Raw genomic sequence first — 13,928 nt, 5'->3', positions numbered from 1 at the left:
TTAAAATAAGAATTAGTGGGCTTTGCTAGTATGTTGCATTAATGTTGTTGTATTTGATGCTAAATCTTTGTTGAGATGTACATTTTGTAAGTCAAATTATACAACCTGAATTATGGACATATATGTATGCTTGTTTTCCCCTTAAATTTGATTATGCTATGTGGACATTCTGTATTTTGTCGTGAGCCATTATTTGTGTCTATACTGTCAAATCAATTAATAAAGTATCTGGTTTTGTGCAAATGTACACTTATGTGTTCAGGAGTACAATACAAACTGTTTCTCGGATCTCTTTTTTCAGTCTGTTACGTCTCAGGTTTTTTAAATTCTGCTTGCGAATAATGTAGTGGTGTAAGTCATGGTGAATGAATGTACTCTGGATCTTTTACTCACACACACACACACACACACACACACACACATACACAGAATGACATATTTTTGTGGGGAAGAAACCACTTTATTTTAATGGCTACACGGTCTACCACTCGGTTAAATTCACATCCGGGCTTGGCTACTCCACATGCGCAAATGAAGTTGAACCTCATTTTTACAAGGGCTGTGTGCGTGAATTTTTCCTCAAATGAAGCAAAGTAAACTCCAGTGGATTCAGCAAATTTATACCCGAGGTTTAAAAAATAAAATCGTTAACTACGGTCAAACTTAGCTAAGTAAGAGTGTCAACCTTAAAAGTATGAAATTTACAAATAGACACGTACACATGTGAGCAGTATAAACAAAACTAAATTACAACAAAACATTAAAAATACAAAAACCAAACATAATTATAGACTGTCTGTATATTAATTAATTATCAACGCACACACACAGATTGAAAGTGATATGAATGACACACAACAAATATCGCAGTTAATTCAAGGAAATAGGTCTACAGGCTGTTGGACACCAAACAAGAAGAAAGCGAGCTGGCTAACCATACGAATAAAACATTCATAACTTCGATACACGGTTTGATTTATGACACAGATTGAATGCTTTTGATTTTAACCACGACATGTGGTATTGAAATATTTGGTTTGTTTTGACTAGAGGTCTGCAGTTTTGCTGGTTACCGTTATTAATTTGTGTGTGTGTGTGTGTGTGTGTTTGTCTGTGTGTGTGTGTTTTGTTTCATATCCGCATCAGTACTTAAAAGTATTCCGATGAGTAGAGATGTACACAAAAATCTTTGCAATGGGCGATTGCGTCTAGTGTTGTCATTTACGTGGCACATAACTGGGGTTTTTTTATTGATAAAAGTTTTCTACATAAAATGCAGTTAAACTGTGCAAAAGGCCATGGTTGATACAGGCACGCTGGTGATTTGCATAAAACACGTGCAACGTGTAAAATGTGACAGCTCACTCACACTTATCTCATTTATAATACTCGGTTGCCGTACATATAGGAATACACACAATAACGGGTATATTCGCAAATATAAATAAATATATTACAGCATATATATTTTCATACATACTTGAATGGGCAAGTGCTGTCAAGTGCATCAAAACGTCACTGATCTTAATTAATATCATGACAGAAATATTACCGCAAACTGTGGTCTCCAAAACTGTGGTGATACAAGTAGCCAACTGAATTATGTACTTTTGTTGCAAAGAAGTCAATCAAACGATGCTAGATGGTTGTTCTTGTGTTGCAAATTAACCAATCAAACGATGCTAGATGGTTGTTCTTGTGTTGCAAATTAGCCAATCAAACGATGCTGAATAATTTCTCCGATATTGCAAATCATCCAATCAAATGATGCTTTCGATCAAAACAATACACTTGAATGCAGAAAATAGCTGTTGGCACACAGTTGACATAATTGCGTAGTTTTGAAAACGGGACTTTTGAATTGCATTTCGATCCAAAATTCAATGAGATGGCACTGATGTTGAGTTTTTGGAAACAATGAAAAATGTGCTGAGCAATGATGATGGCAATGTTCATAACGATGCTGTGATGATGATGATGATTATGATGATGATGAGGAGAGAAAAAAAATCAGTGCGAGGAAAAAAGTTCTGGAAACAGCACTTTATTCCCAGTTTGTCGACATACCAACACTCTTTTAGAGTTAATTCTCCCAAACCACACCCTTTCCCTCTAAACTGTACTACCAGCTTATCACCAGCTCTCACCGTAACACTCTGTAACCTACTCTTCTGACCATTTCCTGGCTGTTTTAACTCCAATGAATTTCTGCTCAGATGATGCCAGAATCACAAGAAGAACAATACAAACCACAGAACAGAAAAATGACATTGAAAAGAATTTTGTTCGGCAATGTGAAGTCAAAGACCCGTGCGCGTTGCATTGGCTGTGTTGCCTCTATACAGGTCTCTTTTATGTTGGACTTTCTCCGTTCATTGTCACAAATTGACCCAGATACTGTAACAATCACCCTACCCCTTGCAAGATGGGTATAATTATACTCTTTTGACACTTTGTGATTGAAAGTCCGAACTACTGGCAGCAAAGATAATGACTTTTAAAAAGAGTTTGTAAAATTCATCATGCGACGTGCACGATACATTGAAAACCTTCCCAAAATTCCTATTGCCATGTTGCCAGCAGCTAAGTCTTTAAATCTGCGGTAATGTCTAAACGATTTCCAGTTTGTACAGCCTTGATTGATCTGTGAGAATGAACAGAGAAGGACCAGACGGAAGACTGCATCCTTCACGCGAGAACATCAACCATGTATTCCAACCTCGAAGGTTTGTGACACTATCAACTCACACCCCTCGGGGGCAAAAGCTGATGTGGAACGAACAAAGGAATTAAAGGAATTAAGGAGTTAAAGTCAATGGCACTTGCACACTACATTTATGCACATCATTTCTCTGTCAAGACGTGGATGTTTAAAACTCACAGAAGCCTCACATAATACACAAAAAGCGCCCAAGGATGCCATCTGGAGTACAACAAATACTTTCCAGAAAAACTCTGCTTTTAAAAAAGAACAAAATAACCGTATCAGATATTATCAAACATTTTTCAAAAGTTATGCCAGTTTTTGATAATCATTCAACTCAATTACCCTCAAACATCTGTGTTGCTTTCCTTGAAATCCCTTAAGAAATAAATATGCGAAGTTTGAAGACTCAAATAATATGACAAAAGCAGTCGTGTGAGCTTAACGCCAAAACAAAAAAGTTTTCTTCAGGAAATTAAAACCTTTCAACACCAATACTTGCAACAGTTGAAATAAAACCCCACTCATTTTTTAAGCCAAAGAGCCAAGGGCCTGCATCAGTTACTCATTTGCATCACCAGAATAAAGAAACTCAGAAATCAACGTTCGTATCGACATGAATATGTTCACTTTTTATGCAATGTTTTGATCTAAATATTTGTTTGCTTCCGTATAATTCACTTTCACACTTACTTATTCAAACAGAAGCGTCATTGAAGGATTGTCTGAAACATACCCTTGCTGCCTCACTCATGCAGTCCTGAGAATATATAGCCAAGAAACACAACACAAGGAAAACCTAACGTTTGGAATAACTACAGAGGGAGTAAGCAGAGAATGTTGCCTAAATCATAAGATGCAGGATGTTTTTACACGCGGGACACCTTCATTGTGAAAGACTTTTCTTCAAGATTCAAGACTAATTTTATTCATCATCCGGTGCCTGCGTTCAGTATAGAAATGAGGCATTAATACCTAGTATGATGCAATTTTTGAGTACCTATCAGGGAGCGGAAGAGATAGAAAGGAAAGATCTCACGGTGATGCAAATGAGCAACGCTGCAGACTCTAGTCAGGAACAGCACCGGTGCTGCAAAGTGTATACATAGCAGTTTTAACTTGCAAGGTGTTCCCCGTCTCAGAATTATGCTTGACTAATAGCTAGGAGTTGAAAAGGTACAGCCTAAGTTTAATATTCTTGAGGCAAGATGTGGTTCAGTGTGGAGCGCTGGCTTTAGTTTCTCGACATCAGTGAAAAAGCTCAAAGCTGGCTCCCTCTTCAAAAGGTCAAAACCAATTTGACTCGAGTCGCCCTCGGTTTTCCACAACCACAAACTCGATTTTACCCTTTTCGATTTCTTCAGGCAAAACAATAGTATCATACCTTTTCACACAAAAAGTTTTGAACCTGGCTAGTACCACCGCTAAGCTCCCACTATAACCAACTCAGCCCGAGACAAACAGGAACACCTTGCAATGAATAACACCTTGCTGTGCAAACCCTACAACACACAGACGCCGTCGTCATCTTGATCCAAGCTCCAAAGGGCTTCTTTCTAGGCCCTGATCGTCAGGCCTCTCTAGGCCTCTCCAGGCCTCTCGCTTACGTCTCCTTCACCTCCTCCAGGCCTCCAGAGGTGCCTGCCTCCAAGGCCTCGTCGGTGAGAGGCTCTGAGGTGCCGGCCTCCTCGTCACCCTTGGCTGCCTTGGCCTGCTTAGACTTCTTGGTGAACTTGGGCGCCTTGAAGATCTTTTTGTCCAGCATCTTGGGCCGTTCGATCTTGCCCTGCAAGAGAGAGAGATAGAGAGATCAATGCAAGGTTAATCCCAGGTCCCACTGTGACGAATTTTGACGGCAAACTACAACGATTTGGGATTCGTGGAGAAAATCGCCGAGGTCATTGTGGTTCGTATTACAATCAATCAATCAATCAATATGAGGCTTATATCGCGCGTATTCCGTGGGTACATTTCTAAGTGCACTGGGATTTATTTATTTTATTTTATTTTTTAATTTTTTATGCAATTTATATCGCGCACATATTCAAGGCGCAGGGATTTATTTATGCCGTGTGAGATGGAATTTTTTTTTACACAATACATCACGCATTCACATCGGCCAGCAGATCGCAGCCATTTCGGCGCATATCCTACTTTTCACGGCCTATTATTCCAAGTCACACAGGTATTTTGGTGGACATTTTTATCTATGCCTATACAATTTTGCCAGGAAAGACCCTTTTGTCAATCGTGGGATCTTTAACGTGCACACCCCAATGTAGTGTACTTCGTTCTTGTTCGGCCGATTTGTCGTACTCATTCGTGGCAAACATCGTTGTGGCAAAATCGTAGTAACTCGTTGTGGTTCGCCAAAATATTGGTGATAGTGGAACCTTAGCTTTAGTTTGTGCCCTGAGGTAGTTAATTTGGACAGAAAATCAACTTGGCTGGATCAAAACTGTAGTGAAAAAAGAGCTCATGTGCATAGCGTGCATAACTTGGAAAGAAAAGCGTCTTATCTGGATCAAAACTGTAGTGAAAAAAGAGCTGATGTGCATAGCGTGCATAACTTGGAAAGAAAAGCGTCTTATCTGGATCAAAACTGTAGTGAAAAAAGAGCTGTGTGCATAACTTGGAAAGAAAAGCGTCTTTTCTGGATCAAAACTGTAGTGAAAAAAGAGCTGTGTGCATAACTTGGACAGAAAAGCGTCTTATCTTAGCTCAGCCAATACTAACCCCGGTGGACACGTAGTGGTAGATGAGCTCAACGATGAGGAAGACGACGGCAACGATGATGCCGAGGAAGAGCAGGAGGATGGCAACAGCCATGTCCCTCAGAGTCACCGGGTAGATGGGCAGGGAGGACAGACTGTCACCCTGGAACATACAATAAATTAACTCTCTGCATTCACACTGAAACATACAGTACGGCCACTCTCTGCATTCACACTGAAACATACAGTACGGCCACTCTCTGCATTCACACTGAAACATACAGTACGGCCACTCTCTGCAGTCACACTGAAACATACAGTACGGCCACTCTCTGCGGTCACACTGAAACATACAGTACGGCCACTCTCTGCATTCACACTGAAACATACAGTACGGCCACTCTCTGCAGTCACACTGAAACATACAGTACGGTCACTCTCTGCATTCACCCTGAAACATACAGTGCGGCCACTCTCTGCATTCACACTGAAACATACAGTACGGCCACTCTCTGCATTCACACTGAAACATACAGTACGGCCACTCTGTGCATTCACACTGAAACATTAAGTATACAGCCACTCTCTGCAGTCACCCTGAAACATACAGTACGGCCACTCTCTGCAGTCACCCTGAAACATACAGTACGGCCACTCTCTGCATTCACACTGAAACATACAGTACGGCCACTCTCTGCAGTCACCCTGAAACATACAGTACGGCCACTCTCTGCAGTCACCCTGAAACATACAGTACGGCCACTCTCTGCAGTCACACTGAAACATACAGTACGGCCACTCTCTGCATTCACACTGAAACATACAGTACATCCACTATCTGCATTCACACTGAAACATACAGTACGGCCACTCTCTGCAGTCACCCTGAAACATACAGTACGGCCACTCTCTGCAGTCACCCTGAAACATTAAGTACAGCCACTCTCTGCATTCACACTGAAACATATAGCACGGCCACTCTCTGCAGTCACCCTGAAACATACAGTACGGCCACTCTCTGCAGTCACCCTGAAACATACAGTACGGCCACTCTCTGCAGTCACACTGAAACATACAGTACGGCCACTCTCTGCAGTCACACTGAAACATACAGTACGGTCACTCTCTGCATTCACACTGAAACATACAGTACGGCCACTCTCTGCAGTCACACTGAAACATACAGTACGGCCACTCTCTGCAGTCACACTGAAACATACAGTACGGTCACTCTCTGCATTCACACTGAAACATACAGTACGGCCACTCTCTGCAGTCACACTGAAACATACAGTACGGCCACTCTCTGCAGTCACACTGAAACATACAGTACGGTCACTCTCATTTTCATTTTTTACATTTAGTCAAGTTTTGACTAAATGTTTTAACGTAGAGGGGGGAATCGAGACGAGGGTCGTGGTGTATGTGCGTGCGTGTGTGTGTGTGTGTGTGTGTGTGTGTCTGTCTGTGTGTGTGTGTAGAGCGATTCAGACTAAACTACTGGACCGATCTTTATGAAATTTGACATGAGAGTTCCTGGGTATGAAATCCCCATACGTTTTTTTCATTTTTTTGATAAATGTCTTTGATGACGTCATATCCGGCTTTTCGTGAAAGTTGAGGCGGCACTGTCACGCCCTCATTGAGTCACTTGAGAAAAAGTGACTCTATGTAATCGGTCAGTGTTAGTCTGTCCGGCCGGCCGTCCGGCCGGCCGTCCGGCCGGCCGGCCGGCCGTCCGTAGACACCACCTTAACGTTGGACTTTTCTCGGAAACTATCAAAGCGATCGGGCTCATATTTTGTTTAGTCGTGACCTCCAATGACCTCTACACTTTAACGATGGTTTCGTTGACCTTTGACTTTTTTCAAGGTCACAGGTCAGCGTCAAAGGAAAAATTAGACATTTTATATCTTTGACAAAGTTCATCGGATGTGATTGAAACTTTGTAGGATTATTCTTTACATCAAAGTATTTACATCTGTAGCCTTTTACGAACGTTATCAGAAAAACAAGGGAGATAACTAGCCTTTTCTGTTCGGCAACACACAACTTAACGTTGGGCTTTTCTCGGAAACTATAAAAGTGACCGGGCTCAAATTTTATGTGAACGTGACTCATTGTGTTGTGAATAGCAATTTCTTCCTGTCCATCTGATGCCTCATATAATATTCAGAACTGCGAAAGTGACTCGATCGAGCGTTTGCTCTTCTTGTTTTTCAACCAAATTGGTTGAAATTTTGGTCAAGTAATCTTCGACAAAACCCGGACTTCGGTATTGCATTTCAGCTTGGTGGCTTAAAAATTAATTAATGACTTTGGTCATTAAAAATCTGAAAATTGTAAAAAAAATATTTTTTTTATAAAACGATCCAAATTTACGTTCATCTTATTCTCCATCATTTGCTGATTCCAAAAACATATAGATATAATATGTTTGGATTAAAAACACGCTCAGAAAGTTAAAACGAAGAGAGGTACAGAAGAGCGTGCTATCCTTCTCAGCGCAACTACTCTCCCGCTCTTCTTGTCAATTTCACTGCCTTTGCCGTGAGCGGTGGACTGACGATGCTATGAGTATACGGTCTTGCTGCGTGTATAGGTGTGTTTCGGTGTAATCAGCCACCTGCACTTATGGCAGAATGACCGAGGTCTTTTACGTGCCACTGTGGTGACACGGGCCGGGGGTGGAACGAACATGGATACCATCTCTGTGTCTGCACATAAAGTTGACCCGTGTCCGTCCCGGCCCGGATTCGAACCTGCGACCTTAGGATCACAAGTCCAGTGCTCTACCAACTGAGCTACCGGTCACTCTAGTGGAAATGTTAGAGAACGTTTTGGCCAAAATGGCGGATAGATTTATGAGAAACTTGAACACGCAACTGTCCGGCCTCAGCAACAAATACAAAGAAGCATACATGAAACATTTGCTGGGTGACGTTTCACACATGTTCCGCGAGTGTCATGCCTGATGTATGCTAAGTTGTTGGGTTGGTTGCTCGGTTGTAGATTTGTTCTTCATGTCCCTTTAACCTATTTGGCTGTTCGGGAACAACTCAATGTTGTTATTATTTGTGTGTGTGTGTGTGTGTGTGTGTGAGTGTGTGTGTGTGTGTGTGTGAGTGTGAGTGTGTGTGTGTGTGTGAGTGTGTGTGTGTGTGTGTGTGTGAGTGTGTGTGTGTGTGTGTATGTGTGTGTGTGTGTGTGTGTGTGTGTGTGTATGTGTGTGTGTGTGTGTGTGTGTGTCAGTCAGTGTGTGTGTGTGTGTGTGTGTGTGTGTGAGTGTCACGGTGTGTGTGTGTGTGTGTGTGTGTGTGTGTGTGTGAGTGTGTGTGTGTGTGTGTGTGTGTGTGTGTGTGTGTGAGTGTGTGTGTGTGTGTGTGTGAGTGTGTGTTGGTTAAATAATTATATAATATTGGATAACGTTCAAATTGTCATGTAAGGCTTTCTTCAAGATTCATTGCCTATGTTGGCGGGTTGATTGAAAACTGACGGTCTGATACGTTATCACCACATTTGGATGATACAGAACAAGTGCCCAAGTCTAAAGTCAGTGTCGGCGCGGCACGCGTGTCAGACATGCGCACAGCTCACCTTCTGTGAGAACTTCCTGCCGTCAATGTCGGAGCACTCTCCGCTGAATCTCCACCAGCGTTGATGCAGCATGTCCAGTTCTCCGTTCTCCCTCAGCTTCAGGATGGCCTTGTTGATCAGCGACCCGATGGCAGACCCCTTCTGTGTGGCCAGGCCGTACGCCTGAAACAACCAACAGAAACATGTCAGCAACACTAGGTCTAGGTCCGTATTACGTGGCCCTTGTCAGTGATTGATCAGCAGTGACCCGATGGCAGACCCCGTCTGTGTGTCCAGGCCGTACGCCTGAAACAACCAACAGAAAACACATGCCAGCAACGCTACATCTTCAGATAGAGGGTGGGGTAAAAGGTCTCTGTGGGTTGTTGATCAGCCACCCGATGGCAGACCCTTATGTGTGGCCAGCCCGCACGCTTGAAACAACGAAAACAAGACACCAGTCAGCAACACTAGGTCTAGGTCTGCATTACAAGGCCCTTGTTAATTGCTCAGCAGTGACTCAATGGCCTTCTGTGTGGCCAAACCATTCGCCAGAAACAGCGAAAGAAACAGTCAGCAACACTTGATCTAGACAAAGAGGGTGGGGTACATTGTCATTGTGGATTGTTCAGCAGCAACCCGATGGCAGATGCCTCAGAGCCAGGCAGTTGTTCTGAAATAATACAATGCAGTCAGCAGGATGAGATCCCGTGGTCTGTGTGCCTTATTCAGCATTCGCCGATGGCAGCGACCCAATGACATAGTGCCCAATCCTGTTCTGAGAAACTAACGGCGCTAGAGCGCTCAAAACTATTTCATTCGCTGTATTAGCTCTTTTCGGATAACTTGCGCATGTCAAAACGTTGCAGAAACACAAACCCCAAAACCGTTAGGCTTTTTCGCTTTTTTTCACTTTTGGCAGCGTTCACTCTAAATTTGCCGCCTAAAACAGAATCGTTTCTGTCCACAGCAAAAGCTGTTATCACCCACAAATTGCTATATATGACAGCTGAGACAGTCTTTGTTACATTTTCGCAGTGTTGACCCCGAGTTTCTACTGCAAACAAAAAATAATAGCAAAATACCAAAGTATGTGTGGGTCCCCTAATATGGACCATCTTATAAAAATCGAACCCCTTCTGTAGCTTTGAAAGAACAGTCAGCAACAATTATAGGGGTTCTTGTTCCTTGACCCCCCCCCCCACACACACACACACACACCCGGCACACACAATATCCCCAGACTAGCACAGCTCACCCTGGGGAAGAGGTTGTCCCCGTAGAGCATGACGTCACAGTTCTTGCGGGCCAGGTACTCGGCGGTGGTGGACTCGACGAACATGACGAAGTGACCGTCACTCTTCTTGACCCGCTGCAGGCCCTCGATGTTGGAGCTGACCCACGAGTTCTGCTGGCTCATCTTATTCCACAAGCTCTGCAGCGTGGTGTCGCGGCTCTTGCGCAGCGAGTTCTGGGTCGACCCGAACGCCATTGCGCCCACTGCAATGTCGTTGTTCTCAACGAGGTCGTCGTAGGTCCTGGGTGATGGAGATACGATTAATTGAGATTAGAAAAGATAAAATCCCATCAGATGAGATGAGATCCAAAGATGATTGTTTACATTGCGATGATTTTGTTCTTCACCAGGAGAGAGAGAGAGAGAGAGAGAGAGAGGGGGGGAGGGAGGGAGAGAGAGAGAGAGAGAGAGAGAGGGAGGGAGAGGGAGGGGGAGAGAGGGAGAGAGAGAGAGAGGACAAGAGAAGAAAAAAGAGAGCGACAGACACAGATTGTGTTCTGGTGTCACTGTAAACTGGTGCCTGCACTCACTTGAATGGCATGAGCGGCATCTGCTCTGGCCTAGCGAGCAGGAATGCCGTGAGGTTGGCAGTGTAGGCGATCAGCGTGAAGAGCACGAAGATCCACCAGAACGCCGCAAGGAACCGACCTGAGATCGACCGAGGCGGCTCGCGGAATCCTGCACACACACACACACAAGCAAAGTTTTAAAGAACACTTCCTTTGATTGTCAACGACGATATAAACTACCAAAGATACCTTCTTTCAATTGAAAGTGCTATATATAGCAGGGCGGGACCAAGTAAACAAGAGGGAGGGGCTTCCCAAATGAGGTAAAGGCACAGGTGCTGGCAAGGTGGGGGTCCCATTGGGCGTTTCCCACAGCTGCTTTTAAAATGTAGCAGTTGAAAGTGTTTTTGTATGGGTCTCACATGTATACTTTCGTGCGTGCGCTTATATGTGCATGAGCATGTATAGTTTTGTGTGTGCGTGCATGTGCATCAGTGCGCGTGCATTTTTGTGTGTGCGGAGCGCGGAGGGGTGAAGGGTGTACCATACCTTGCCAGGTGACGGAGCTGAGAACGAAGAGGTAGGAGTTCCTGAGACTGAATGCGTTCTTGGCGCCGCGCAGGTCCTTCTCGTCCGTCACCTTGATCCACTCGTAGGGGCTGAAGCGTCCGATCAGGAAGAACAGGAAGCCCACGATGATGATGGCCACCAGCAGCAGGATCCAGAAATCTGTCATCATAGATAGATACGGTCAGACATACTAGGGTGGGATGAATAGCCTCGTGAATTGAAACACCATAGCGGAAAATATAGCTCTGTGAGTTGAAATACCAGGATGGAAGATCTAGCCTTTTGAATCAGAAACACCAGGATAGAATATAATCATAGCCCTGCAAATCAAAAACCAAACCCTGATATTAACCTTGGCCAAAAAAGATAGTACGGAAGTTTGTCCCGCAAAAGGTGGTTCTCGTAGCAGACAAATGTTCTGCATGTCGCCAGATTTCTTTGAACGGTGAACCGCCACCGCTCAGTTCGTTTGACTCGCAGCAGTTTGTTGCATACAGCGAGTTGCATTGAAATCACAAACTGACTTCTAAATTGTGAAAAAAAGGAAAGTGGACCACACGGGTTCATGATGGCTCAGGGGTTAGATAAACCACGAAAACAAGTGTGTGGTTTACTCGAGCTAAATAACCATTCAAACGAACTGTGTCATTGAATGCTATTAAATGCTACTGCAAGTGTGTTCGATAAGGCTAGAACTGCATTTCTTATGAGAAGATTTAAATTGTTTTGTAAACCATTTTAGACATACTGGGGCTTTAAGGACAGTACGGCCTTTATAATTTGCTGTTTCTTTCTTTAATTGCCACGCCGATAATCGACACTGCTTAGAAAAAAGAAGTAGTAGAAGAAGCAGAAGAAGAAGTAGAAGAAGAAGAATTCTTATTTTAAGTAGTGAGTACGCTTGCTTGCTAAATTTTGTTGTTGTTGTTATTGACTGTGTAATTGTTCCTATCGGTATGATGGGTTAGTGTGCTTGTATTTTCTAATGTGATTTGTATATCGTGTGTGTGTGTGTGTGCGTGCGTGTGTGTGTGTGTGTGTGTGTGTGTGTGTGTGTGTGTGTGTGTGTGTCACGGTGTGTGTGTGTGTGTGTGTGTGTGTGTGTGTGTGTGTGTGTGTGTGTGTGTGTGTGTGTGTGTGTGTGTGTTTATTGGAATTGTAAAGCGCTTGGAGCTGTGAATTCGGGACTTGCGCTATAGAAAAGTGATTTATTATTATCATTATTAAGAAGAAGAAGACGACGAAGAAAGTTGCTGACCTGTGGAGAATGGCCTAACGAGGTACCCGAGGCCCATGTCCATGTGCTGTGGCTTCTTGACCAGCAGGTTGACCGCGGTGGACATGATGGGCTTGGTGAAGTCCACCACCTCCTCCCGCGTTCCCGTTATCGTCAGGGCGCCCGCCGCGATGTCCGCTTGCTGCAATGACAGCGTGGAGGTCACATTGTGTTCATGTAAAGCTGGGTTTGACCTATGGGGGGGGGGGGGGGGGGGGGGGTTGGGGGGGGGGGGGGGGTGTCCTAGGTACCTTTTTTTTGTCTCAAGGAAAGACTCAAAATATCCCTTTCAAATACTACATTTTAACCGCATCTGCAGATCAATGCCCCCAGACCCACCCCCCCCCCCCCCTACCATGGCCAGCCCCTGTACCCCTGCCTCATTTTGGAAACCCCTCCCTCTCGTACACAAGGTCCATTGTCTTATATAAATTATGAAAATCATGCAAATTGACATCCATTGCAAGACTACCTCCTTTCTAATTGTCGGGGGTCTTAACATGAGTTGTACCGTATCAGCCTGAGCCTCACCTTGTTCAGGACCTCTCCGATCATGCCTGTCCATCCATTGGGCGTCTGCTGGCCGTACTGACCGTCGTCCGCGATCTTGAAGTTGTACTTGAAGCCGACCTGGTCAGCCAGCATGTCCATGAGGTCCTTGATGTAGCCCACGTAGCGCGCGCCCCCTTTCGGGTCCAGCTCGCGCATGATGTACGGCTCCTGGCGATGGACATTGGTCAGAATTCACAGTAACCCCTTGACTGCTACAGTGCCTAGACTAATTGTTATCATAAATATGCTTTAAACTCAAAATCAATACTCAAGGGAAACAGCCGCTGTTTATTGCCGTTTGACTGCCACAGTACGCATCAGGTACTGAATGTTCTTTGTTGTCACAAAATGAATACTCTATGTAAACACAAAATGAATACTCTAACACCGTCCCCACCTACCAACCTCAGTTATCCACCCCTCTTATGTCCCCTGTCCTTTCAACCACCCACAGTATTGTCTATGTATGTGTCTTCTCTAGGTATGTGCGTGTGTATGCGCTAAGACAATCATATCTTATGCTGGTAAATTCTGTGTCTGCTGTAAGTTATGTTTATGTGTATATAAAAGAATAATAAAAACATAAAATAAAAATAAAAATAAAAACTCTAACAAGTGAAACAACCGGTATTTAGTGCCCCACGACTGCCTAAATATGTGTGAGGTACGTACACAGATTGTTCTTTCCTATATAAACACAAGATCAATACTCCGACAAGAGAAACAACCG

At 43.9% G+C, this 13,928-nt stretch overlaps 1 protein-coding gene across 1 annotated transcript in view; it reads right to left on the bottom strand.

The window, feature by feature from the left end:
- Positions 1–436: 436 nt before the first annotated feature.
- Positions 437–13,928, bottom strand: part of LOC138964620 (glutamate receptor 3-like) — a gene marked incomplete in the record, with an annotated part of 75,978 nt that continues 62,486 nt past the window's right edge. Inside the window, 8 exon segments of the mRNA XM_070336623.1 lie at positions 437–4,490; positions 5,441–5,581; positions 9,016–9,177; positions 10,253–10,532; positions 10,822–10,969; positions 11,350–11,529; positions 12,629–12,788; positions 13,178–13,366. Coding sequence (XP_070192724.1) covers positions 4,308–4,490; positions 5,441–5,581; positions 9,016–9,177; positions 10,253–10,532; positions 10,822–10,969; positions 11,350–11,529; positions 12,629–12,788; positions 13,178–13,366 — 1,443 coding nt within the window.

This window comes from Littorina saxatilis, linkage group LG4 (assembly GCF_037325665.1).
Source record: "Littorina saxatilis isolate snail1 linkage group LG4, US_GU_Lsax_2.0, whole genome shotgun sequence".
Lineage (NCBI taxonomy): Eukaryota > Metazoa > Mollusca > Gastropoda > Littorinimorpha > Littorinidae > Littorina > Littorina saxatilis.
The sequence above is the reverse complement of the archived record's forward strand: the minus strand, read 5'-3'. Positions and strand labels throughout refer to the sequence as shown.